General features: G+C 50.5%; 2 protein-coding genes across 2 annotated transcripts; both read left to right on the top strand.

Annotated features, from left to right (window-relative positions):
- Positions 1-3,064: 3,064 nt before the first annotated feature.
- LOC140378033 (uncharacterized) lies at positions 3,065-6,034 on the top strand. The gene is made up of 8 exons (XM_072463663.1): positions 3,065-3,180; positions 4,250-4,355; positions 4,445-4,538; positions 4,630-4,780; positions 5,043-5,145; positions 5,211-5,336; positions 5,618-5,723; positions 5,777-6,034. The coding sequence occupies exons 1-8, from the start codon at positions 3,069-3,071 to the stop codon at positions 6,032-6,034; spliced, it is 1,056 nt and encodes a 351-aa protein (XP_072319764.1). The 5' UTR covers positions 3,065-3,068.
- A 12-nt stretch (positions 6,035-6,046) lies between these two features.
- Positions 6,047-18,750, top strand: LOC140377702 (uncharacterized). Its single transcript, XM_072463238.1, has 10 exons — positions 6,047-6,191; positions 6,258-6,413; positions 6,486-6,539; positions 7,322-7,539; positions 8,633-8,712; positions 9,194-9,280; positions 9,355-9,435; positions 17,231-17,326; positions 18,110-18,230; positions 18,680-18,750. The coding sequence occupies exons 1-10, from the start codon at positions 6,070-6,072 to the stop codon at positions 18,739-18,741; spliced, it is 1,077 nt and encodes a 358-aa protein (XP_072319339.1). The 5' UTR covers positions 6,047-6,069; the 3' UTR covers positions 18,742-18,750.
- Positions 18,751-25,376: the final 6,626 nt, after the last annotated feature.

Genomic DNA, 25,376 nt, shown 5'->3' with positions numbered 1-25,376 from the left:
GTAGGTCCAATGTAGGTCCAATGTAGGTCCAATGTAGGTCTAATGCAGGTCTAATGCAGGTCTAATGCAGGTCTAATGTAGGTCTAATGCAGGTCTAATGCAGGTCTAATGCAGGTCTAATGCAGGTCTAATGTCGGTCTAATGCAGGTCTAATGTAGGTCTAATGTAGGTCTAATGTAGGTCCAATGTAGGTCCAATGCAGGTCTAATGCAGGTCTAATGCAGGTCTAATGCAGGTCTAATGCAGGTCTAATGCAGGTCTAATGCCGGTCTAATGCAGGTCTAATGCAGGTCTAATGCAGGTCTAATGCAGGTCTAATGCAGGTCTAATGCAGGTCTAATGCAGGTCTAATGTCCAATGTAGGTCCAATGTCGGTCTAATGTAGGTCTAATGTAGGTCCAATGTAGGTCCAATGTCAGTCTAATGTCAGTCTAATGTCGGTCTAATGTCGGTCTAATGTCGGTCTAATGTCGGTCTAATGTCGGTCTAATGTCGGTCTAATGTAGGTCTAATGTAGGTCTAATGTAGGTCTAATGTCAGTCTAATGTCAGTCTAATGCAGGTCTAATGCAAGTCTAATGTCAGTCTAATGTCAGTCTAATTCAGGTCTAATGCCGGTCTAATGCAGGTCTAATGCAGGTCTAATTCAGGTCTAATGCCGGTCTAATGTAGGTCCACTGCCGGTCTAATGTAGGTCTAATGTAGGTCCAATGTCGGTCCAATGTAGGTCCAATGTCGGTCCAATGTCGGTCCAATGTAGGTCCAATGTAGGTCCAATGTAGGTCCAATGTCGGTCTAATGTCGGTCTAATGTCGGTCTAATGTAGGTCCAATGTAGGTCCAATGTAGGTCCAATGTCGGTCCAATGTCGGTCCAATGTCAGTCTAATGCAGGTCTAATGCAGGTCTAATGTCGGTCTAATGTCGGTCTAATGTCGGTCTAATGTCGGTCTAATGTCGGTCTAATGTAGGTCTAATGTAGGTCCAATGTAGGTCCAATGTAGGTCCAATGTAGGTCCAATGTAGGTCCAATGTAGGTCCAATGTAGGTCCAATGTAGGTCCAATGTAGGTCCAATGTCAGTCTAATGTCAGTCTAATGTCAGTCTAATGTCAGTCTAATGTCAGTCTAATGTCAGTCTAATTCAGGTCTAATGTCGGTCTAATGTCGGTCTAATGTAGGTCTAATGTAGGTCCAATGCAGGTCTAATGTCAGTCTAATGCAGGTCTAATGTCGGTCTAATGTCGGTCTAATGTAGGTCTAATGTAGGTCTAATGTCAGTCTAATGTCAGTCTAATGTCAGTCTAATGTCAGTCTAATGCAGGTCTAATTCAGGTCTAATGCCGGTCTAATGCAGGTCTAATGCAGGTCTAATGCAGGTCTAATGCAGGTCTAATGCAGGTCTAATGCAGGTCTAATGCAGGTCTAATGCAGGTCTAATGTCGGTCTAATGTCGGTCTAATGTCGGTCTAATGTCGGTCTAATGTCGGTCCAATGTCGGTCCAATGTCGGTCCAATGTCGGTCCAATGTCGGTCCAATGTCGGTCCAATGTCGGTCCAATGTCGGTCCAATGTAGGTCCAATGTAGGTCCAATGTAGGTCCAATGTAGGTCCAATGTAGGTCCAATGTAGGTCCAATGTAGGTCCAATGTCGGTCCAATGTCGGTCTAATGTAGGTCTAATGTCGGTCTAATGTCAGTCTAATTCAGGTCTAATGTCGGTCTAATGTCAGTCTAATTCAGGTCTAATGTCGGTCTAATGTAGGTCTAATGTAGGTCCAATGCAGGTCTAATGCAGGTCTAATGCAGGTCTAATTCAGGTCTAATGTCGGTCTAATGTCAGTCTAATTCAGGTCTAATGTCGGTCTAATGTAGGTCTAATGTAGGTCCAATGCAGGTCTAATGCAGGTCTAATGCAGGTCTAATGTCAGTCTAATGCAGGTCTAATGTAGGTCCAATGCCGGTCTAATGCCGGTCTAATGTAGGTCTAATGTAGGTCTAATGTAGGTCTAATGTAGGTCTAATGTAGGTCTAATGTAGGTCTAATGTAGGTCTAATGTCAATCTAATGTCAATCTAATGTCAGTCTAATGTCAGTCTAATGTCAGTCTAATGTCAGTCTAATGCAGGTCTAATGCAGGTCTAATGCAGGTCTAATGCAGGTCTAATGCAGGTCTAATGCAGGTCTAATGCAGGTCTAATGCCGGTCTAATTCAGGTCTAATGCCGGTCTAATGCCGGTCTAATGCCGGTCTAATGCCGGTCTAATGCCGGTCTAATGCCGGTCTAATGCCGGTCTAATGCCGGTCTAATGCCGGTCTAATGTAGGTCCACTGCCGGTCTAATGCAGGTCTAATGCCGGTCTAATGTAGGTCCAATGCCGGTCCAATGTAGGTCCAATGCAGGTCTAATGCAGGTCTAATGTAGGTCCAATGCCGGTCTAATGCAGGTCTAATGCAGGTCTAATGCAGGTCTAATGCAGGTCTAATGCAGGTCTAATGCAGGTCTAATGCAGGTCTAATGCAGGTCTAATGCCGGTCTAATGCCGGTCTAATGCCGGTCTAATGCCGGTCTAATGCCGGTCTAATGCAGGTCTAATGCAGGTCTAATGCAGGTCTAATGCCGGTCTAATGCCGGTCTAATGCCGGTCTAATGTCGGTCTAATGTAGGTCTAATGTAGGTCTAATGTAGGTCTAATGTAGGTCTAATGTAAGTCTAATGTAAGTCTAATGCAGGTCTAATGCAGGTCTAATGCAGGTCTAATGCAGGTCTAATGTAGGTCTAATGTAGGTCTAATGTAGGTCTAATGCCGGTCTAATGTCGGTCTAATGTCGGTCTAATGTCGGTCTAATGTAGGTCTAATGTAGGTCTAATGTAGGTCTAATGTCGGTCTAATGTCGGTCTAATGTCGGTCTAATGTAGGTCTAATGTAGGTCTAATGTAGGTCTAATGTAGGTCTAATGTCGGTCTAATGCAGGTCTAATGCAGGTCTAATGCAGGTCTAATGTAGGTCTAATGCCGGTCTAATGTCAGTCTAATGTCAGTGTCCTGTTTGTCTTGAAGCCGGCGTGTGTGATGGGCACCAGAGTGGACAGTGAGGTCATCATTCTGAGCGATGAAGACGAACCGGAGGAAGGGGAGGAGTCTGTCCTGATTGTGGAAGTGGAACATGGCGACAACAAGAATGGTAACGGTAACCATCCTCTAATTCTGTGTGGACTGAAGCCGGGCTGTTCTCCGGGCCATTACGGTGTTACGTGATGACGTGACGTTACGACTAGAGCTGGGTTTCGATTCGATTCCGATTTTTACGTTTCAAAATCGATTTTTTCCGATTTCTCAGATTCCATCCGATTCGCTCCGATTTCGATTCGATCCGGGGGTTAATGTTATTAAAAATGAAAAATTTATTTGAACCGTTTCCTTCACTTCATGACTGTGTAGAGAAGCAACATATTAAAACTAGTATTATATCAATATTAAACAGCACATCTTACAAGTATTGTAGTTACTGATGGAAGACTGATGAAAAGGTTAAGGGTCAATCTACCTTCAAGAAAGATAATCCAGGAGTCCTGAATTATCTTTCTTGAAGGTAGATTGAAGTTCACTGAGGGAAATGTAGAAAAGAATTTTAATGTAAAAAAAAAAAAAATCGATCTTTGGACGTACGAATCGATAATCGGTCATTAATATGCAAATCGATTAAAAATCGGAAAATCGATTATTTAAACCGAGCTCTAGTTACGACGTTACGACGTGATGTGACCACGTGACGTTACCACGTGACGTCGCGTTACGTCGTGTGACGTCGCGTTACGTCGTGTGACGTCGTGACGTCGCGTGACGTCGTGACGTCGCGTTACGACGTCGCGTGACGACGTGACGTCGCGTGACGACGTGACGTCGCGTGACGACGTGACGTCGCGTGACGTGGCGATGTTACGCTTGGCTGGTAAAATATGCCTGTGGTCAGAAAAGGTAAACGTCTCCGGTCGTCGTGTGCGCCCGAGCCCACATTAGTGACGACGTGCGCCTGACCCGCGCACGTCGCTGCAGCTGACCGTCATATCTGCGAGGGCGTGGCTTGTGAAGGCGTGGTCATAAGGTGAAATCAGGTCAAATATGACACTTTACTGTTTCCACCCAAATGCACCGCTGAGGACCCGTTTGAAAGCACCCTCCGAGGCAGAAGCGTTTAGGAGAGTCCAACATTTCCCAGATACTAATGGAACTGAAACGACTCTTTGTTGCAGACATCTTGTCCTGCAGCGCCCTGGAGGAAGACCTGGTGGTGACTTTCACTCGCCGTCCGGACCTACTGCCTCACGCTCGCTTTGACTGCCCCATCCAGCCCTTTGTGTACTCGCACACACACACTTGTACAAGTACATATATATATATATATACATATATGTAAAAGTATCTAATCATGTGTTTGTGGCGTTCAGGGCGACGGAGTGTGAGCTCATCGCTCCACTGCACAACAACCAGCTCATCTGTGTGCAGTGTTTCTGTTACATCTGCGACAAGCTAGCTTCACTGGTGGGTTTGGACTGTTGGGGTCAGATTTAGAGTGTTCGTGTGAAACGTTTATGGCCGTGAGACCAGGAGTGAAAGTCTGTTTCTGTCACAGTGTGAGGTTTGGAGCACGAGCGGCGTGTGCCACTGTAACAGCCACAAGAAGAGCACCTTCTGGCACAATCAGAGGAATAGCTGCCTGCTCGGAGGCCTCCAGAACTTCAACCTGACTCTGTGTGAGATCGACTCACACCTCAGACACGCAGGTAACGCTACAGACACGCAGGTAACACCACAGACACGCAGGTAACGCTACAGACAGTCCACAGACACGCAGGTAACACCACAGACACGCAGGTAACGCTACAGACAGTCCACAGACACGCAGGTAACACCACAGACACGCAGGTAACGCTACAGACAGTCCACAGACACGCAGGAGACGCCTCAGACACGCCTCAGACACGCCTCAGACACGCAGGTGACGCCTCAGACACGCAGGTAACATCAGCCTTTGTGATTTTTCAGAAACGTTGCTTCAGAGGTTCAAAGAAGAGCTGTCGGTAAAGTTCTCCGTCTATTTGAGTGGTAAAGCTGCAGATGAATCCACAGCACAAGGCCAGGTCTTTGAGTAAGTGTCAGGCTCATGTTGAGAGGACAGAGCTCAGCTCAGTCCTGTGTGTGCTCGTCCTGCAGTTACTCTCCCGTGCACCAGTTTGTCAGCTGCTTCCTGGACCTGGCAGAGAAACAGGACTGCAGAGCGGGGGCCATCATGCAGCTGGGGGCCGCGGAGCTCTTCGTGAGGCACTACCCGTGTCCCAGGTACAGCCAGAGCACTTTATTCTGACTGTTGTAGCCTTCATAGGTCTGTAGCCTTCATAGGTCTGTAGCCTTCATAGGTCTGTAGCCTTCATAGGTCTGTAGCCTTCATAGGTCTGAAGCCTTCATAGGTCTGTAGCCTTCATAGGCTTGTAGCCCTCATAGGTCTGTAGCCCTCATAGGTCTGTAGCCTTCATAGGTCTGTAGCCTTCATAGGTCTGTAGCCTTCATAGGTCTGTAGCCTTCATAGGTCTGTAGCCCTCATAGGTCTCTAGCCTTCATAGGTCCGTAGCCTTCATAGGTCTGTCTAACGTGCTTTGTGTGCAGCACGTTTGCACTACAGAACCCCATGTCCTGTGCTGCTCTCGCAAGAACGACGTTAATGAACAGGTAAGAAGTTATTCTCATTATATTCTATAGACATAAATTGGCTGCTAATAAAGACATTTCGCCACTCGCCCAAGAAGCTTCAGTCACTGCCGTGCGTCTGTCTTAACGGAGGAACTAACTACACCGAGACTAATAATCAGCTGGTTGTTTACTGTAAGGAGGCTCTGGTCGGGTCCCACAAGAGACGCTCCCGACGTTACACAACCAGCTCGATCCCGTTGGCTTCGGTGGCGTTAGAACCGAAGAAGCAGCGCGGACGAGCGGCTGAAACGCCACAGCCAAGTCTCCCGTCAGTCCGTCCCGAGGTCTAAAGCGCGTCCTAAATCCGAGCCGTGGTCATTTCAGGATGATCGCGTGGTTCCAAAGACGACTGGTGATGGGCGAGTTCACCGGCGAATTCGCCCACAAACTGCAGGAGTTCTACAAGAAGCTCCACCTGCCCCATCAGCTGAAGGCTCTGAAGAACAGGTGAGCGCGCGTTGTGACAGAGGGCGTGGCACGTGTACCTCCGCTGACCCTCTCCGCCCTCTGCAGCCTGTGCGTGCGGCCCTGGGACGACGTGCTCCTGGGCTCCGTGCTCAGGGGCCAAAACGTGCACGGCTTCCGGAAGGACAAGGGCAAAAAGGACATCCTCCTGGAGCAGACGTCGGTGGTGCGGCTGAGGCTGGAGCGGCTGCAGCAGCAGGGCAGGTCGGGGGTCCCATTCCCTCCAGCGTTTGGGGTTTGTACCGCCACGTTCTGACGCCTGTCCCGTCTGCGCAGGTACAGAGAGCTGTGTCGCTACATCCGAGTGGTCCAGACCGACGACCCCAAAGTGTAGGTGTTTCCTGGGCGCTCCCGAGAGTTCATCCAGAGTCTGTTGTGTCGTTATTGCTGTTTTTTACAGCGTTTCCATCAGGCGAAGGTGTGAAACGCTTCAGCTGCGTCTCTTTGAGCAGCTGTAGTAGACGTGCTCTGAATATTCACCATCCTGGGGGTGTATACTGTTGCCGAGTTACATCAACAGAAGAAATGTCCACTTTAAAAACAGTCAATGTCCAAAGCCGCTTTTGGCAATACAGGCGGCAATATGAAATACATAATAATCCATAATTGCTGAAAATAAATGGTATAATATTGTTTTTCGAATCCGATCTTTCAAAAAGCCCTCGACAGAGCTCAAGGGAAAAGATGAATCACTCGCTGATCATTGAAATAATCCTCAACCCATTTAGGAATTGAACATTCAACCGGTCAAACACTTGTTTGAATGACAATGAGGTGAAGAGTTAAAGCCCCTCTTCAAACAGAAATAATGCTCTGAAGTGGAATTTGCCGGCTTTGAACAACAGTGTCCTCTCCCCACGGTCAGGAGAGAAACCAAACCAGACCTAAGCATCAGTGGTGAGGGAGCTGCGGTCAGCTAACAATGGGACTGTAATGGGCCGTAACAGGGCTGACCGTTAAAGAATGCTTAGATCAGATCGGGGGGAAAACATGATGCTATGGAGATGGTAAAGCGGGATAACTGTAGGACTGCCTTATTGCACCTCATGATGAAGTATCCAGCCCTTTTCTCTGAACTTCGACATTTATAATCTACATCTGCCTGTGTCCAGTTTCTACCAGTTTCTGGACTTGATCCCGTTCTTCCTGTGCGTTGACGGACAGCTCTGCTCGGCCCTTCAGAACCTCCTGTCATCGCAGAGCTTCCGCCTCTCGCCCCGCCTCTTCCTGTCCTACCTGCACATCTTCACCACGGCCACTGCTCCTGTCCAGATCCTGCGCGTGCACGCTGACCTCTGCTCCCCCAACGCAGCCTGGAAACCCATCCCAGGTTTGCAGTCCATGGGTCTCGGAAGCATGAGAAATTACGACTGTTGCCACAGCGATTAACAATTTAAAACGGAGTATTATTAGTTTTGGATGGGAAAAAGTCCTCAAAATGTTGCATATAACTGTAACACATGAATAGACCTTTAAAGTAATGAAATGCTTTGTTAAAATCATAAAATGTGACCGGGGTTTGTGTTTGTGAGAATGTGGAATGAAAGAGGCCCAATGTCGGTTGGTAAAATTAAGATTAAAATATATATATATAGTGTATATTGCATGTTTTGTGGCGATTTATTATATTTGCTATATAGAGTTTTAACCAGTGTTGAGTGCTCGGGGTTCAGTCCTATGTTTGGTTAGTGGTTCTCAAACTGTGGTTGAGGGTTAAATGGTTTAAATCAGATGAAACATGGACAGTTTAATAAAATACAGAGACGACCAGTTATAACTCCAAAGTAACTGCAGCAGTGTAACTCACTTCCATGTAATATTGTATTACAGTGTTCTCGCTCGTCACCGCCAAAAAAGATTCCGCCAGGTTGAAAAAAAATCTGCCAGATAGTTTTCGTCTTACCTATGGGCGCATCCATGTTTGCGTGAAAACCTGGCTGTGGGCGATGTGTCTGTCCCCCCCGGTTCCTGCTCACGCCGCGTAGACATACAAAGAAATTTTTACGTCGCAATGAAGATGTCGGTTGACTTTTGTCAAGCGCAAGATGAGTTTTGTAGAGATGAGCCTTTTCTCTGTTCTCAAACGTAAATTGCGCAGCAGGCGCTGCAGCAGTTTGAAAGTCTCTGCTCCAGTTTGTCCTACTGCCGTCCTTCAACCTCAGCCCAGCGAGAACACGGCAAATATATAAAACATTGTTGTAACTAGTTATATTTAATATATTAGAATTTCAGAGAAACTGGCACAACACTGGTTAGAACGGATTCTGTTCAGTTTACATTTGATAATGTGAGAAAACACAAAGGGTTTTGAACTAAAAGAAGACTCCTGTGCGTTTCCTGTTCAGGTCTAAAGTTCATGTTTAATATTCAGCCTTAACGACTGACGACGTTCTTCTGCTCCTGTCACTAAACGTGTGTTGCAGGTGCAGCGCCCCTGAAGCACCTGGACCTGGTCAAGTTTGCTCTCAAAGCTCAGGTCTTCTGCCCGGACATTCTCAACGACGTAAGGCCCATGTCAGACTGACCCCAGACTGACCCCAGACTCACCCCAGACTCACCCCAGACTCACCCCAGACTGACCCCAAACTGACCCCAGACTCACCCAAGACTGACCCCAGACTCGCCCCAGACTCGCCCCAGACTCGCCCCAGACTGACCCCAGACTGACCCCAGACTGACCCCAGACTGACCCGAGACTCGCCCCAGACTCGCCCGAGACTCGCCCCAGACTCGCCCCAGACTCGCCCCAGACTCGCCCCAGACTCGCCCCAGACTGACCCCAGACTGGCCCCAGACTCACCCAAGACTGACCCCAGACTCGCCCCAGACTGACCCCAGACTGACCTCTGACTGACCCCAGACTGACCTCTGACTCCCCATTTTATCCACAGATTTAACACAAATTACACTGAAGCTCAAATACAATTTTGTGGCAGGAAAATGATACTTTTACTTTTCTAACCTGGAAAACCTGTGTGTGTCAGAGTCAGTGCTGGGTCAGCGTGCTCTCATTGGTCACTTCTGCTGGATTTGGGGGTGGTCTTCCAGAGCCTAGTGCCGAGTACCTTCACGTATGTATGGTGCTGATCCGGGTCCTCTCCGGGTCCTCCTGAGTCTGACCTCTGCTTGGTGCTCTCTGCTGCAGGAGTCCAAAGACCTGGTCAAGTCTCTGCTGGTGCTGAGCAAGAACACCTGCAACTTCCACATCCCTCGCCACTTCCAGGAGGTGAGTGTGCCGGGCGGGTCTCTCCTCCCCCCTCTGCTGTCCAGGTCTTCTCCCCCTCTGCCAGGTGGGTCTCTCCTCCCCCCTCTGCCGTCCAGGTCTCCTCCCCCTCTGCCGGGCGGGCCTCTCCTCCCCCCTCTGCCGTGCGGGTCTCTCCTCCCCCTCTGCCGTGCGGGTCTCTCCTCCCCCTCTGCCGTGCGGGTCTCTCCTCCCCCCTCTGCCGTATGGGTCTCTCCTCCCCCCTCTGCCGTGCCGGTCTCTTCTCCCCCTCTGCCGTGCCGGTCTCTTCTCCCCCCTCTGCCGTGCCGGTCTCTTCTCCCCCCTCTGCCGTGCCGGTCTCTTCTCCCCCCTCTGCCGTGCCGGTCTCTTCTCCCCCCTCTGCCGTGCCGGTCTCTTCTCCCCCCTCTGCCGTGCCGGTCTCTTCTCCTCCCTCTGCCGTGCCGGTCTCTTCTCCTCCCTCTGCCGTGCCGGTCTCTCCTCCCCCCTCTGCCGTGCGGGTCTCTCCTCCCCCCTCTGCCGTGCGGGTCTCTCCTCCCCCCTCTGCCGTGCCGTTCTCTCCTCCCCCCTCTGCCGTGCCGGTCTCTCCTCCCCCCTCTGCCGTGCCGGTCTCTTCTCCTCCCTCTGCCGTGCCGGTCTCTTCTCCTCCCTCAGCCGTGCCGGTCTCCTTCCCCTCTGCCGTGCCGGTCTCTCCTCCCCCCTCTGCCGTGCGGGTCTCTCCTCCCCCCTCTGCCGTGCCGTTCTCTCCTCCCCCCTCTGCCGTGCCGGTCTCTCCTCCCCCCTCTGCCGTGCCGGTCTCTTCTCCCCCCTCTGCCGTGCCGGTCTCTTCTCCCCCCTCTGCCGTGCCGGTCTCTTCTCCCCCCTCTGCCGTGCCGGTCTCTTCTCCCCCCTCTGCCGTGCCGGTCTCTTCTCCCCTCTCTGCCGTGCCGGTCTCTCCTCCTCCCTCTGCCGTGCCGGTCTCTCCTCCCCCCTCTGCCGTGCCGGTCTCTTCTCCTCCCCCCTCTGCCGTGCCGGTCTCTCCTCCCCCCTCTGCCGTGCCGGTCTCTCCTCCCACCTCTGGTTTTTAGAAAATCCTAAAAACCTGTCGTGTGTGTGTGTCTGTGTATGTCGTGTGTGTGTGTGTGTGTGTGTGTCGTGTGTGTGAGAGACCTGGTTTAAAGGGTCTCTGTCGTGTGTGTGAGAGACCTGGTTTAAAGGGTCTCTGTCGTGTGTGAGAGACCTGGTTTAAAGGGTCTCTGTCGTGTGTGTGTGTGTGTGTGCGAGACCTGGTTTAAAGGGTCTGTCGTGTGTGTGTGTGGGGGGGACCTGGTTTAAAGGGTCTCTGTCGTGTGTGTGTGTGTGTGTGGGGGGGACCTGGTTTAAAGGGTCTCTGTCGTGTGTGTGTGTGTGGGGGGGGCCTGGTTTAAAGGGTCTCTGTCGTGTGTGTGTGGGGGGGACCTGGTTTAAAGGGTCTCTGTCGTGTGTGTGTGGGGGGGACCTGGTTTAAAGGGTCTCTGTCGTGTGTGTGTGTGTGTGGGGGGGACCTGGTTTAAAGGGTCTCTGTCGTGTGTGTGTGGGGGGGGGGGGACCTGGTTTAAAGGGTCTCTGGTGTGTGTGTGTGTGGGGGGGACCTGGTTTAAAGGGTCTCTGTCGTTTGTGTGTGTGTGGGGGGACCTGGTTTAAAGGGTCTCTGTTGTGTGTGTGTGTGTGGGGGGGACCTGGTTTAAAGGGTCTCTGTCGTTTGTGTGTGTGTGTGTGGGGGGACCTGGTTTAAAGGGTCTCTGTCGTGTGTGTGTGGGGGGACCTGGTTTAAAGGGTCTCTGTTGTGTGTGTGTGTGTGTGTGGGGGCGGCCTGGTTTAAAGGGTCTCTGTCGTGTGTGTGTGGGGGGGACCTGGTTTAAAGGGTCTCTGTCGAGTGTGTGTGTGTGGGGGGGACCTAGTTTAAAGGGTCTCTGTTGTGTGTGTGTGACCTGGTTTAAAGGGTCTCTGGCGCGTGTGTGTGTAGGACCTGGTTTAAAGGGTCTCTGGCGCGTGTGTGTGTAGGACCTGGTTTAAAGGGTCTCTTGCGCGCGTGTGTGTGTAGGACCTGGTTTAAAGGGTCTCTTGCGCGCGCGTGTGTGTGTGTAGGACCTGGTTTAAAGGGTCTCTGGCGCGCGCGCGTGTGTGTGTGGGGGACCTGGTTTAAAGGGTCTCTGGCGCGTGTGTGTGTAGGACCTGGTTTAAAGGGTCTCTGGCGCATGTGTGTAGGACCTGGTTTAAAGGGTCTCTGGCGCGTGTGTGTGTAGGACCTGGTTTAAAGGGTCTCTTGCGTGTGTGTGTGTAGGACCTGGTTTAAAGGGTCTCTTGCGCGTGTGTGTAGGACCTGGTTTAAAGGGTCTCTGGCGCGTGTGTGTGTGTAGGACCTGGTTTAAAGGGTCTCTTGCGTGTGTGTGTAGGACCTGGTTTAAAGGGTCTCTTGCGCGCGCGTGTGTGTGTGTAGGACCTGGTTTAAAGGGTCTCTTGCGCGTGTGTGTAGGACCTGGTTTAAAGGGTCTCTTGCGCGTGTGTGTAGGACCTGGTTTAAAGGGTCTCTTGCGCGCGTGTGTGTGTAGGACCTGTTTAATTGTGCTTCCGAAGATTGCACACGCTTTTTTGCTCGCTCCGCTTGCTATCGCTGCTTTCCTTATTTATTTTGCTTTTTAATCAGTTTTTGTCTTCCAAACATTTTTGCTTTAGACTTTTTCAAGTAAAACAAGGATTTTAAGAAAATTTTTCCAGTTTTAACGACATATCTGACGCCAGCGACATGTCCGGGAGAAGAAGTAAGAAAGACTGTGAACGCTGTCGGAAATATCAACAAGAAATTAATGAGCTGAAAACACGGATATTTGTTTTGGAATCTGAAAAAGTTCTTCACGATACCATTCCTGTGTCAACCGACGGTAAGAAGAGCACACTTTTTACAAGAAAAACTGCTACTTTCAACCTAAACCGCAGTGACTCTGTGTTGTTTCCAAAACTGTCTAAAAACCAGAAAGACCAGGCTGTTTCTTGGAACAAACTTGGAGCAAAGCCTAAACGATACAAAGATAACGTGAAGTCACCTAAAATACAGCTCACCAACAGATTTTTACCACTTCCAGAGATGAAATTAAATGAAAAAAGGAAAGATGACGTGGCCAAAATACAGCGAGGAGGATCTGTGCCAGAAGCCAAGGTCAAGATTGTTTTAGTTGGGGACGGCGCGATAAGTCACATGACGCATGAAAAGATAAACACACATTCTTTTCCAAGCGCCACTGTTTCTGAGATAACGTCACTCCTTCCAAATATTATGGCTAAGCATGGAGGAGCTAAACAGCTGATTGTGCACGTGGGTGCAGTGGACATGCGGCGGGAACAGACTGAAGTTTTGAAAAAAGACTTCTTGAAGTTATTCGACGTGCTTGATAAAATGGAAATCAAAACTTTCATAAGTGGACCTCTTCCAAACATCGACAGGAGGATGAACAAGTTTAGCCGGCTTCTTCAGCTGAACACATGGCTGTCCAAAGAGTGCTCCCCGAGAGGACTACACTACATTGAGAAATTCTATCTATTCTGGAAACGAGAGGACCTGTTTAAGAGAAATGGCCCCCACCTATGCAGAGGTGGAGTGAGGGTGCTGACAGAGAACCTTCTCCACGCTCTGAGGCATTGGACTGGGCCTGGACAGGGTCCTGAGCAGATAGTTAGAGAAGAGAGGAATGAGAGAAGAATTCCTGCTCCCTCAGCCAGAGACCGAGCCAATGTTTCAACATCAAAATCACCACAACCTCAGCCTCCACCAAAGGATTCATCAGCAGCTGCTCCACCACCACCAGCAAAGGATTCAGCTCCAGCTGCTCCACATTCACCTCCACCGCCTCCAGCAAAGGAACAATCTTCAAAGGCCTTGGACCCATCTGTGACAAGCCCAACAACATCCCTGTCATCGCCCCTGCCTTCACACCAGCCCTGGGTTCCCCCTGCAACATCTACTCCCACTAAAGATTCATCATTCTCCTTCTCATCTCCACTCTCACCCATGGGCCTTCCCAGCCATTTTGAAAGTCTGATCAAATCAGGCATTAAGATAGCTCCACTCACGCCCAATATAGCAAGGGCTATGCCGACTACACCAACAAAAGCCCCACCACCCATCCCCCCTCGCCTCTCACCTGGTCCCAAACTCTCCTTGGCTACAAAAGCCCCACCACCCATCCAACCTCGACCTGGTATCTCCCATAGCTAGGATGCACTGGGTCTCAGCGTTGCCGGGACTTATTGTCACATTAAAAATCAAACCAACCCGGGGCCCTATGTAAAAAGAGCCCCCCCTAGTGCTATTTCTGTAGTCACATCATCACACAGATGGAAAAACAAAATGCGAGTCAGGCCCAATCTGAGAAATGTGATTCATATTCCCTGTGAAAAGATAAAGCCCAGTCCCACTGAAACTAGTCTGAAACTTGCTGTGCTAAATGTCAGATCCTTATGTAACAAATCTCTCTTAATTAATAATTTTATTTCTTCTTATAATCTTGATTTTATGTTTTTAACTGAAACATGGCTTGACAAAAACACAGGAAATGTAGTTCTGATAGAATCTGCTCCACCCAACTTTAAGTTTGAATCTGAAACACGAGAAAACAAAAAAGGGGGTGGAGTCTGTGCTGTCTTTAGAGATGAAATAATTACCCGCAGGTTGTCTTTTGGGGTGTTTTCATCATTTGAGTATGTATCCTTTAAAATGGAGCTAAAACGGTCTCCATCCATTCTCTTCATTGTTTTATACAAGCCTCCCCAGCACTGCCAACGTTTTATTGATGATTTTACTGAGATGCTTTCAGTCATATGCACAGACTTTGATGGTTTGGTCATTACAGGTGATTTCAATGTGCATGTTGATAATATTTGTGACAGAAACGCTAAAGAGCTTGATGCTGTCCTTGAAACCTTCAGTCTTACTCAGCATGTGAGAGGCCCCACCCACAGCAAAGGACACATTCTAGATCTCATAATTACAAAGGGGGTAAATATTTCAAATGTTAATGTGATCGATGTTGCTCTGTCTGATCATTTCTGTGTCTTCTTTGACCTGTCTGTTTCTCCCAAACCTCCGGTTGGTCCTGCAGTTGTTCAGAGGAGACACATAAGTGATGGCACAGGTGCACTGTTTATGGAAATGATAAACTTTGAAAATGTCTCATGTTCTAATGTAAATGATTTGTTGAACTCTGTTACATCTAGTGTTTTGAATGTTCTGGACACCATCGCCCCCATAAAGGCTAAAATGGTTAAAAATAAGCAGAAGGCGCAGTGGAGAAATGATGATTCGGTCAGGGCACAGAAAAGGGAGTGCCGCAGGGCCGAACGGAAATGGCGCAAGTCAAAGCTCCAGGTTCAAAAAGAGATTTACAAAGAAAAGCTGAACATGTACAACCTAATCTTATGTAGAACTAGGGAAAGATATTTTTCTGAAATAATTGGAAGCTGCAGTAACAACTCGCGTGTCCTGTTTGCCACAGTAAACAGATTAACACACCCTCCAGCTCAGCTGCCGTTAGAACTCATTTCCACATCCAAGTGTAATGAGTTTGCATTATTCTTTAATGACAAAGTTCAGGGCATTAAAAATGCTATAAATCCCACAATGAAAAAATTACCCTAAAACCACCGAGACACTTAGAGCTAACTCACTTTGCACCAGTAACTGACAAAACTGTCCATGAGATCATCACCAGTCTGAGTTCATCTACATGCTGCCTTGATGTGTTACCCACCAGATTTCTAAAGTCTGTGCTGAACAGTTTGTTAGCACCATTCACTCACATAGTTAACATGTCGCTTCAATCTGGAACATTCCCAATGTCTTGAAAACTGCGGTCATAAAGCCTCTCCTAAAGAAGAGCAGTCTTGATGCCGCAGTACTGAGTCATTACCGGCCCATCTCTAATCTGCCATTTTTGGGCAAAGTCCTTGAAAAGGCTGTTTACCAACAGCTCACAGATTTCCTCTTAATAAACAACTCATTTGATGTTTTTCAGTCAGGTTTTAGACCTCATCACAGCACTGAGACTGCTCTTGTCAAGGTGGCAAATGACATCCGCCTGAACACTGACACGGGCAAAGCCTCAGTCTTAATTCTGTTAGATCTGAGTGCTGCTTTTGACACTGTCGATCATGGGATCCTCTTACAGAGACTAGAGGACTGGGTGGGCATCACTGGCACTGCCCTAAACTGGTTAAGGTCCTATCTGGAAGACAGGAAGTACTTTGTTGAAATTGGTAGCTGTGTCTCAGACCACATGACCCTGACCTGTGGAGTGCCCCAAGGGTCAGTCCTGGGTCCCCTTCTGTTCAACCTCTACATGCTGGCGTTTGGTCAGTTGATACGCAGTGAAAATGTGTCCTATCACAATTATGCAGACGACACTCAGATCTATGTTTCACTATCGGCAGGTGACTATGGACCAGTAGATTCACTCTGTCACTGCATCCAACAGATCAGTGTGTGGATGCAAAACAACTTTCTCTAGCTGAACTCAGACAAGACTGAAATAATCGTTTTTGGCCCACAGAAACAAAGAGAAAGTGTTAGCGGTCACCTCCAGAGTCTCGCTCTTAAACCTACAAACCAAGTTAGAAATCTGGGTGTAATAATGGACTCAGACTTGAACTTTAATAGCCACGTCAAATCAATAACATCAGCAGCTTTTTACCATCTAAAAAACATTGCCAAAATCAAAAATATAGTGTCAAAACCAGATTTAGAGAGACTTATCTATGCGTTTGTCTCCAGTAGATTAGACTGCTGTAACGGCCGCTCACTGGCCTCTCCAAACGCGCTGTAAAACAGCTGCAGAACATCCAGAACGCTGCTGCTCGGGTCCTGACTAGAACCAGGAAGTATGATCACATTAGTCCTGTTCTCAGGTCTCTGCACTGGCCCCTGTGGCTCAGAGAATAGACTTTAAAGCAGCTCTGCTTGTGTACAAGTCTCTCCATGGCCTAGCACCAAAGTACATCTTGGATATGTTAGTGCCATATGAACCATCTCGGACCTCAGGGACCGGCCTCCTGCTGGTGCCCAGAGTCAGGACAAAACATGGGGAATCTGCGTTTCAGTTTTATGCAGCTAAAATCTGGAACAGTCTTCCTGAAGATGTGAGACAGGCTTCAACTCTGACAATGTTCAAATCTAAGCTAAAAACAGTTTTGTTTAGCTGCGCATATGACTGAAAGGATTTTTTATTTGCACTCTTCTCTTTTGTTGGTGATTTTATTAGTTTAGAAAATCAGTTGGAATTTAGTTAATTTTATTGTATTTCTGTTTCTGTAATTTCTTTGTGATTTGAATGCATTTTTCCTGCTGTGAAGCACTTTGAATTGCCTTGTGTATGAAATGTGCTCTACAAATAAACTTGCCTTGCCTAGGACCTGGTTTAAAGGGTCTCTTGCGTGTGTGTGTGTGTAGGACCTGGTTTAAAGGGTCTCTTGCGTGTGCGTGTGTGTAGGACCTGGTTTAAAGGGTCTCTGGCGCGTGTGTGTGTGTGTGTAGGACCTGGTTTAAAGGGTCTCTTGCGCGTGTGTGTGTAGGACCTGGTTTAAAGGGTCTCTTGCGCGCACGTGTGTGTAGGACCTGGTTTAAAGGGTCTCTTGCGTGTGCGTAGGACCTGGTTTAAAGGGTCTCTTGCGTGTGCGTAGGACCTGGTTTAAAGGGTCTCTTGCGTGTGTGTGTGCGTAGGACCTGGTTTAAAGGGTCTATTGCGTGTGCGTAGGACCTGGTTTAAAGGGTCTCTGGCGTGTGCATGTTTACCAGGACCAGGCGCTGCTGCTGCTGCTCATCGAGGCCCTGTCCCAGAGGCTCCAGGCGGGCCCCTTCAGCCCCGTGCTCCCCGTGCTGCGCTGCTTTCAGGTACACGCTACTCTACAAACGGTTGCCACGAGAGACGCCAAGACGATTCAGGCCATGGCTCATCGTTCAGGTCACAATGAAGCGGACATTTACTCGAGTAACTTACTGAAGACATTTTACTTTTCAAAACAGTTTTCTGACTCCGTTCTTTTACTTTTACTCGAGTAAGAATCCTAAACCTGACCATCATATGATTTGTTTTTGTCCTTAAATCACTAGAATCAGCTTTATCTGTCGCATTACATGAACTCAAATCCGATTTTTAAATGTATCCTTCGTCAAGACTGCTACTCGTTACTCCAATATTATAATAATATACTTCAAATACTTTTTGCACATAATGCCAAAGGTTTCTCTTTTAACCCTGATCTGACATCGTTCCTCATCAAAAACGGCTGTATTTAGCTTCATTCAGGCCGGATAATAACACGATGAATAATGCAGAATATTTGTCCTTTCATTGGGTCAATATTTGGATTTTATTTTTACTTGAGTAATATTTGACTATTGTAGTTTAAATCTGCACTTTAAACTTCAAAGGAAATTCAGAATGTTGATTTCATAAACTGGAGGAAAACTGGACATTAGACTCACAGCGCTCAGTCCGTCTGGGGCAAGTGTTTGTGAGGTCGTGCCCATGTTCCCGCCCATGTCCCCGCCCGTGTCCCCGCCCGTGTCCCAGCCCGTGTCCCCGGCCCATGTCCCAGCCCGTGTCCCGCCCATGTCCCCGGCCCATGTCCCAGCCCAGTGTGTCTGTGTTGAGTGAGCTCTGTCTGTGTCCAGAACAACGTGTGGGCTCTGCGCTGGCTGCGGGACGGCCTGTCGTCCTCCGAGCGCCTCAGCTCCTTCATCTCAGAGGTGACCCAGGAGATGGACCAGGAGATGGACCAGGACCAGAGCACAGGTGAGGGCAGAGCGAGGGCAGTGTGCGCGTGGGCGAGGTGAGGGCGGGCGAGGGCAGAGTACGCAGGTGCGCGCAGGGCGAGGGTAGAGCGCAGGTGCGCGCAGGGCGAGGGTAGAGCGCGCAGGTGCGCGCAGGGCGAGGGTAGAGCGTGCAGGTGCGCGCAGGGCGAGGGTAGAGCGCGCAGGGCGAGGGTAGAGTGGGTAGAGCGCGCAGGGCGAGGGTAGAGCGCGCAGGGCGAGGGCCCTGCGTGCAGGTGCGCGCAGGGCGAGGGTAGAGCGCGCAGGTGCGCAGGGAGAGGGTAGGGTGCGCAGGGCGCGCAGGGCGAGGGTAGAGCGCGCAGGCAGAGCGGGCGAGGGCAGAGCGGGCGAGGGCAGAGCGGGCAAAGGTCAGGGCAGAGCGGGGCCCATGAGCTGTGGAACAGACATCTGACTTCTCTCTTTATGATGCAGACAAGTCCCTGGGTTTTCTCCACACGCTCACACTACGTCCCTGCAAACACACAGACCAGTGAGTATATACATCCACACTCACTCCTCCTTGTACGCGCTCACTCCTCCTTGTACGCGCTCACTCCTCCTTGTACGCTCACTCCTCCTTGTACGCTCACTCCTCCTTGTACACGCTCACTCCTCCTTGTACGCGCTCACTCCTCCTTGTACGCGCTCACTCGCTCACTCCTCCTTGTACGCGCTCACTCGCTCACTCCTCCTTGTACGCTCACTCCTCCTTGTACGCGCTCACTCCTCCTTGTACGCGCTCACTCCTCCTTGTACGCGCTCGCTCACTCCTCCTTGTACGCGCTCGCTCACTCCTCCTTGTACGCGCTCGCTCACTCCTCCTTGTACGCGCTCGCTCCTCCTTGTACACGCTCACTCCTCCTTGTACGCGCTCACTCCTCCTTGTACGCGCTCACTCCTCCTTGTACGCGCTCACTCCTCCTTGTACGCGCTCACTCCTCCTTGTACGCTCACTCCTCCTTGTACGCTCACTCCTCCTTGTACACGCTCACTCCTCCTTGTACGCTCACTCCTCCTTGTACGCGCTCACTCCTCCTTGTACGCGCTCACTCCTCCTTGTACGCGCTCACTCCTCCTTGTACGCTCACTCCTCCTTGTACGCGCTCACTCCTCCTTGTACGCGCTCACTCCTCCTTGTACGCTCACTCCTCCTTGTACAGGCTCACTCCTCCTTGTACGCTCACTTCTCCTTGTACGCTCACTCCTCCTTGTACGCGCTCACTCCTCCTTGTACGCGCTCACTCCTCCTTGTACGCGCTCACTCCTCCTTGTACGCGCTCACTCCTCCTTGTACGCGCTCACTCCTCCTTGTACGCGCTCACTCCTCCTTGTACGCGCTCACTCCTCCTTGTACGCGCTCACTCCTCCTTGTACGCGCTCACTCCTCCTTGTACGCGCTCACTCCTCCTTGTACGCGCTCTCCTCCTTGTACACGCTCTCCTCCTTGTACGCGCTCTCCTCCTTGTACACGCTCACTCCTCCTTGTACGCGCTCACTCCTCCTTGTACGCGCTCACTCCTCCTTGTACGCTCACTCCTCCTTGTACGCGCTCACTCCTCCTTGTACGCGCTCACTCCTCCTTGTACGCGCTCACTCCTCCTTGTACGCGCTCACTCCTCCTTGCAGAGGGATTAAGGGTTTTGTAGGAGTAAAACCTGCTCCAAGACGGTGCAGTTTCTAAAGTCAAAGGTGTCCCACAAGGGTCTGTTCTAGGGGCCATGCTGTTTTTCACTCTTTCACAATTTAGATTAAAGGAAAAGTATAACTTTAACATTTTTGAGCTTAAAGGTGCAATGAGAACTCAGGGGGAAGTGCACATGCCACTCCCCCGTGCACATGCCACTCCCCCGTGCACATGCCACTCCCCCGTGCACATGCCACTCCCCCGTGCACATGCCCCTCCCCCGTGCTCATGCCCCTCCCCCGTGCGCATGCCACTCCCCCGTGCGCATAATAACTTTATTTTTTTATTTTTATATAGCGCTTTTCAGTGACCCAAAGACGCTGAACATAATAAAAAAAAGGGGGGGTATTTACAGACAGGGGGGACAACACGTACAATACACATTAATATACAGATAAAATGAACAAGACAGAAGAAGTAGAGAGAAAAAGATGGGGATGTAACAGGGGGTAGAAGAGTAGGCAATGGGGTAGAGGAGGCTAGGGGTAGGGGAGGTCATAGGCTTGGGTGAAGAGGTATGTTTTTAGGCGGGATTTGAATGTTGTGAGTGAGGGAGAGTGGCGGACAGGTTGGGGGAGGGAGTTCCAGAGTCGGGGTGCTGTTCGGGAGAATGCTCTGTCGCCAAAAGTTTTGAGTCGGGATGTTGGTGCAGTCAGGGTGAGAGAGGAGGAGGATCGGAGAGCTCGGGAGGGGCGGTGGGGGATGAGGAGGTCAGACAGGTAGGGGGGGGCAAGGTGGTGAAGAGCTTTGAAGGTGAGGAGGAGTATTTTAAAGTTTATGCGCTGCTTGATGGGGAGCCAATGGAGAGAGCGGAGAACGGGAGTGATGTGATCACGGGACCGGGTGTGGGTGAGGAGGCGGGCATCGGAGTTTTGGACCATTTGGAGTCTGTGGAGGGAATGGGAGGAGATGCCAGTGAGGAGGGAGTTGAAGTAGTCGAGGCGGGAGGAGATGAAGGCATGGATGAGGGATTCAGCAGCGGGGAGGGTGAGGCAGTGTCGGATTTTGGCGATGCGGCTGAGGTGGAAGAATGAGGTCTTGACGATGTGGCTGACATGGGGAGTGAAGGAGAGGGTGGGGTCCATGATGACACTGAGATTGCGTACCAGGGTAGAGGGGGTGATGGTCGAGGTGTCGATGCTGAGTGAAAAGGGACCAGTTTTATTGAGAGTGGATTTGGTGCCAATGAGGAGGAGCTCTGTTTTGTCACTGTTCAGTTTGAGGAAGTTGAGAGTGAGCCATGATTTTATTGTAGAGATGCAGGTTTGGATGTGGCTGAGGGGAGGGTTTTGGGTGGATTTGGTGGTGAGGTATATCTGGGTGTCGTCAGCGTAGCAGTGAAAGTCCAGGTTGAGTTGGCGGAGGATGTGACCAAGGGGGAAGATGTAGCAGATGAAGAGGAGGGGGCCGAGGACTGAGCCCTGGGGGATCCCTGCGTTACTGGGGAGAGGGTGGATGAGTGACTGGAGAGGGAAATGAACTCTTGCCTGTTGGTGAGGTAGGATGTGAGCCAGTCAAGTGCAGAGCCCTCAACACCCAGTTGGCGCAGCCTTTGTAGGAGGATGGAATGGTTTATAGGCTGCGCTGAGGTCTAGTAGTAACAGGATGTTGAGGGCCCCGGAGTCTGCAGAGGTGAGGAGATCGTTGAGTACTTTGACCAGGGCTGTTTCAGTGCTGTGAAGTGGGTGGAAGCCAGATTGGAGGGGTTCATAGAGGTTGTTTGACTGGAGGTGGGTGTGAAGTTGGGCGGCGACGATGCGTTCCAGCGTTTTTGAGAGGAACGGCAGGTTGGAGATGGGGCGGTAGTTGGAGAGGTTGGCGGAGTCTAGGGTGGGTTTTTTGAGGATGGGGGTGATGGAGGCCAGTTTGTAGATGGAAGGAACATGGCCGAGGGATAAAGACTGGTTGAAGAGGGTGGTGAGATGGGGGATGAGAGCAGGGAGGCAGGCCTTGGTTAGATTCGTTGGGAGGGGGTCGAGAGAGCAGGTGGTGGTTTTGGAAGCGGTGATGAGGTCTATGATATGAGAGGAGTTAACAGAGGAGAAGGTGGTGAGGGGAGGGAAGGGTGGGTGGTCAGGGAGAGGAGGGGGGGCAGGGGTGGGGGTGGTGATGGAGTTAATGGAGACGGCAGTCATGGAGCTGTTGATTTTGGAAATTTTGTCATTGAAGGCAAGGAGGAAAGAGTTGCAGAGGTCAGGGGAGGAGGGTGGAGTGATGTCCGGTGGCTGGAGCAGCTTGTTGACGGTGGAGAACAGGGTGCGAGGGCTCCGGTGGGAGCTGTTGATGAGGGTGGAGAGGTGGGCAGATTTGGCGGCTTGGAGAGCGTCACGGTAGGAGGAGATGTGTAATTTGAAAGCTTCGGCGTGGACGGTGAGGCGGGTTCTTTTGAGGAGTCGTTCGAGTTGGCGGCCAGTCTGCTTCATGGTGCGGAGTTCAGGGGTGTACCAGGGGGCGGGGTTGATGTATGAGACGGAGGAGGTTTTCCAGGGGGCTAGGGAGTCAAGGGAGTCGGAGAGGGTGGTGTTGAGCATGACAGCATAGTCGTCGGGGGAAGAGGGGGGGGAGTCAGGGGGGAAAGCAGAGGATATGAGCTGGGAGAGCGTGAGGGGGTTGACTGACTTGATATTGCGGTAGGTGATGGTGCGTTTTTTGGGGTCGTGGGGCGAGGGTAGGGGGGCGGAGAAAAGGATGCAGAGATGATCAGAGAGTGGGAAGGGGAGGGGGTGGGGCTTAGATATGGGTAGGAGAGAGGAACAGACTAAGTCCAGAGTGTGGCCTTTGGTATGGGTGGGGAAGTCAATATGTTGGGTGAGATGGAAGCAGTCCAGGAGAGAGAGGAAGTCGGATGTCAGTGGGGCGTTGGGGTAGTCAATGTGGATGTTGAAGTCACCAGTGAGTAGGAGGCGGGCAGAGAGAGAGGATGCGATGGTGAGGAGTTCAGACAATGCAGTGAGGAAAGAGGGGTGGGGCTTTGGGGGACGATAGATCAGGATAGCGGTGATAGAGTTGGGGAGGGAGAAGGCGAGGTATTCAAATGATGAGATGGATGGAAGGTTGAGGTTCAGTTCAGTGATGGATGTAGATTTTTTTATGAATAACAGCAAGACCTCCCCCACGCCCGGAGAGGCGGGGTTTGGCAGTGTAAGTGTAGTTGGAGGGAGTGGCTTGGTTGAGAGCATAGAAGTCCAGGGGCTGTTGCCATGTTTCACAGAGGAGAAGCAGATCAATGTTATTGTCCAGTAGCAGTTCAGATATAACAGGTGATTTGTTGGCGAGGGAGCTGCAGTTCAGTAGTGCAAGGGAGATGGATGGGGGCGCGGAGATGGATGGGGGCGCAGGGGTGGGGGGGCGGAGGTTGCTGAGGTTGGCAGTGCGGCAGGTGGGGGTGACAGGGGGGCGAAAACTAGTCCAGAGTGAGGGGATAGGTGAGCCATCGTTGGAGTGTTGGTTATGGGAGAGACCAGAGCCCCTGTGGATGTAGCGGGGCCGGCGAAGGATCCCAGCTGAGCTAGCTGCAGAGGCAGCAGCAGCTGGGAGACGGTGGTTATGGTTGAGGAGGTGAAGGTCAGCAGCGGTGTAGGTGAGTAGGCGAGAAGTTGGTGGAGCGGTGGCCTGGAGGCGTGGGAGTGATAGTCCGATGAGGAGATGGAACGTAGCAGCAGATGAGAGTAATCCAGTTAGAATGTTGGCGGTGGCTAGAGGCTGGTTAACTAGAAGCTGGTGGGCAGAGAGTTGTGAAAAAGCAGCAGTGGACCGGGTGTTGAAGCTGGTGGAGTGAGTGGCGTTGGTTGCCCCAGACCTTGTCTGCACGGCAGGGAGGCCCCGCGATACCATGACGGACCTCAGCAGGTGTTAAGCCAGCTGTTAGCTGGCGGCTAGGGCAGTAGATAGTCCAGGAGTGAGGGAGGAGATGAGTGATGGACGGTGCAGTAATGTCCGATGAAGTTAAGGAACAGGGATGTAGACAGAAGACAACACAGAGACGCGGGAACAAAACAAAACAATGGAAACGACTGACAAAACAAAGACGTTGGGACAGAAGCGGCAGTCCACATACTAGACGCCGGCGTTGCTCTAGCCCAATCAAGACGCATTTGAGTCCAGTTTTGTGACCAGATCGCCCCCGTCTGTGGAGCGGGGAAAGCAGAGAAACGGGGCTGTACCTTGGTTGTATGGGGCTGCTTTTCTCCGGGTGGAGCCGGTGCCCCGCTCTCCGTGTCTGCTCCTGTGGCGGGCTGGGGCCACACCTTCGCCCAGGTACAGACCTCCGGGGCGGCGGGTGCGGGAGCGCGGAGCCGGTGTTCGGGCGTGGAAACGCCGGTGCAGCGGAGGAGAAGCGGCGCCGCTCGCTCGTGGTGCGTGCGGCTCGTGGTGGTGCACGCAGGGATTAGGTTTAGGGGTTAGGTTTAGGGGTTAGGTTTAGGGTTAAGTTTAGGGGTTAGGTTTAGGGGTTAGGTTTAGGGGTTAGGTTTAGGGTTAAGTTTAGGGGTTAGGGTTATTTATTTTCTGGTCAAACACTAGCTAGCATGTCTATTGTCATTCTCTATTTAGTTCATTCAGGCGTTAGTTCAGGTTCTGTGGCGCTGCGATCTCCTGGAGCGGCGAACACGGATCTATGCCACGCATGCCACTCCCCCGTGCACATGCCACTCCCCGTGCACATGCCACTCCCCCTTGCACATGCCACTGTGTGGACTGATACTAGAGCTTGGTTGAAATAATCGATTTTCCGATTTTTAATCGATTCGCACGTCCAAAGATCGATTAGATTTTTTTTTTTACATTAAAATTCTTTTCTACATTTCCCTCAGTGAACTTCAATCTACCTTCAAGAAAGATAATTCAGGACTCCTGGATTATCTTTCTTGAAGGTAGATTGACCCTTAACCTTTTCATCAGTCTTCCATCAGTAACTACAATACTTGTAAGATGTGCTGTTTAATATTGATATAATACTAGTTTTAATATGTTGCTTCTCTACACAGTCATGAAGTGAAGGAAACGGTTCAAATACATTTTTCATTTTTAATAACATTAACCCCCGGATCGAATCGAAATCGGAGCAAAACGATTTTTGAAACGTAAAAATCGGAATCGAATCGATTCTTGAAATTTGAATCGAAATCCAGCTCTAACTGATACAACACACACGTGCGTTTGTTTATTAGCGCGACGGATCACATCGCATCTCTCGTCTCCCGTAGATTTCTGTCCACTTCTGCGTCAGCTCGAACTGTCTTTCTCCGTCTTCATTTTGTCCCGTACACTGAGGGAACTATATTATGATAGATCCATGCGCTTAGGCACGCGGAAACGTGGGGACGATCCGCACGCGGCTGCAGGTGAGCGATAGGTGCGTTTTATGATTGACACGTGGCAGGAGGAAATATGACTCAGATTTGGGCCACAACAATTGTCCATTCAACCTTTAATTAACTTTATTTC

The sequence above is a fragment of the Eucyclogobius newberryi genome, unplaced genomic scaffold (assembly GCF_026437365.1).
Source record: "Eucyclogobius newberryi isolate DKJ021-1_F unplaced genomic scaffold, fEucNew1.0.hap1 SCAF_4, whole genome shotgun sequence".
NCBI lineage: Eukaryota > Metazoa > Chordata > Actinopteri > Gobiiformes > Gobiidae > Eucyclogobius > Eucyclogobius newberryi.
This window is presented reverse-complemented; position numbering and strand designations above follow the sequence as displayed.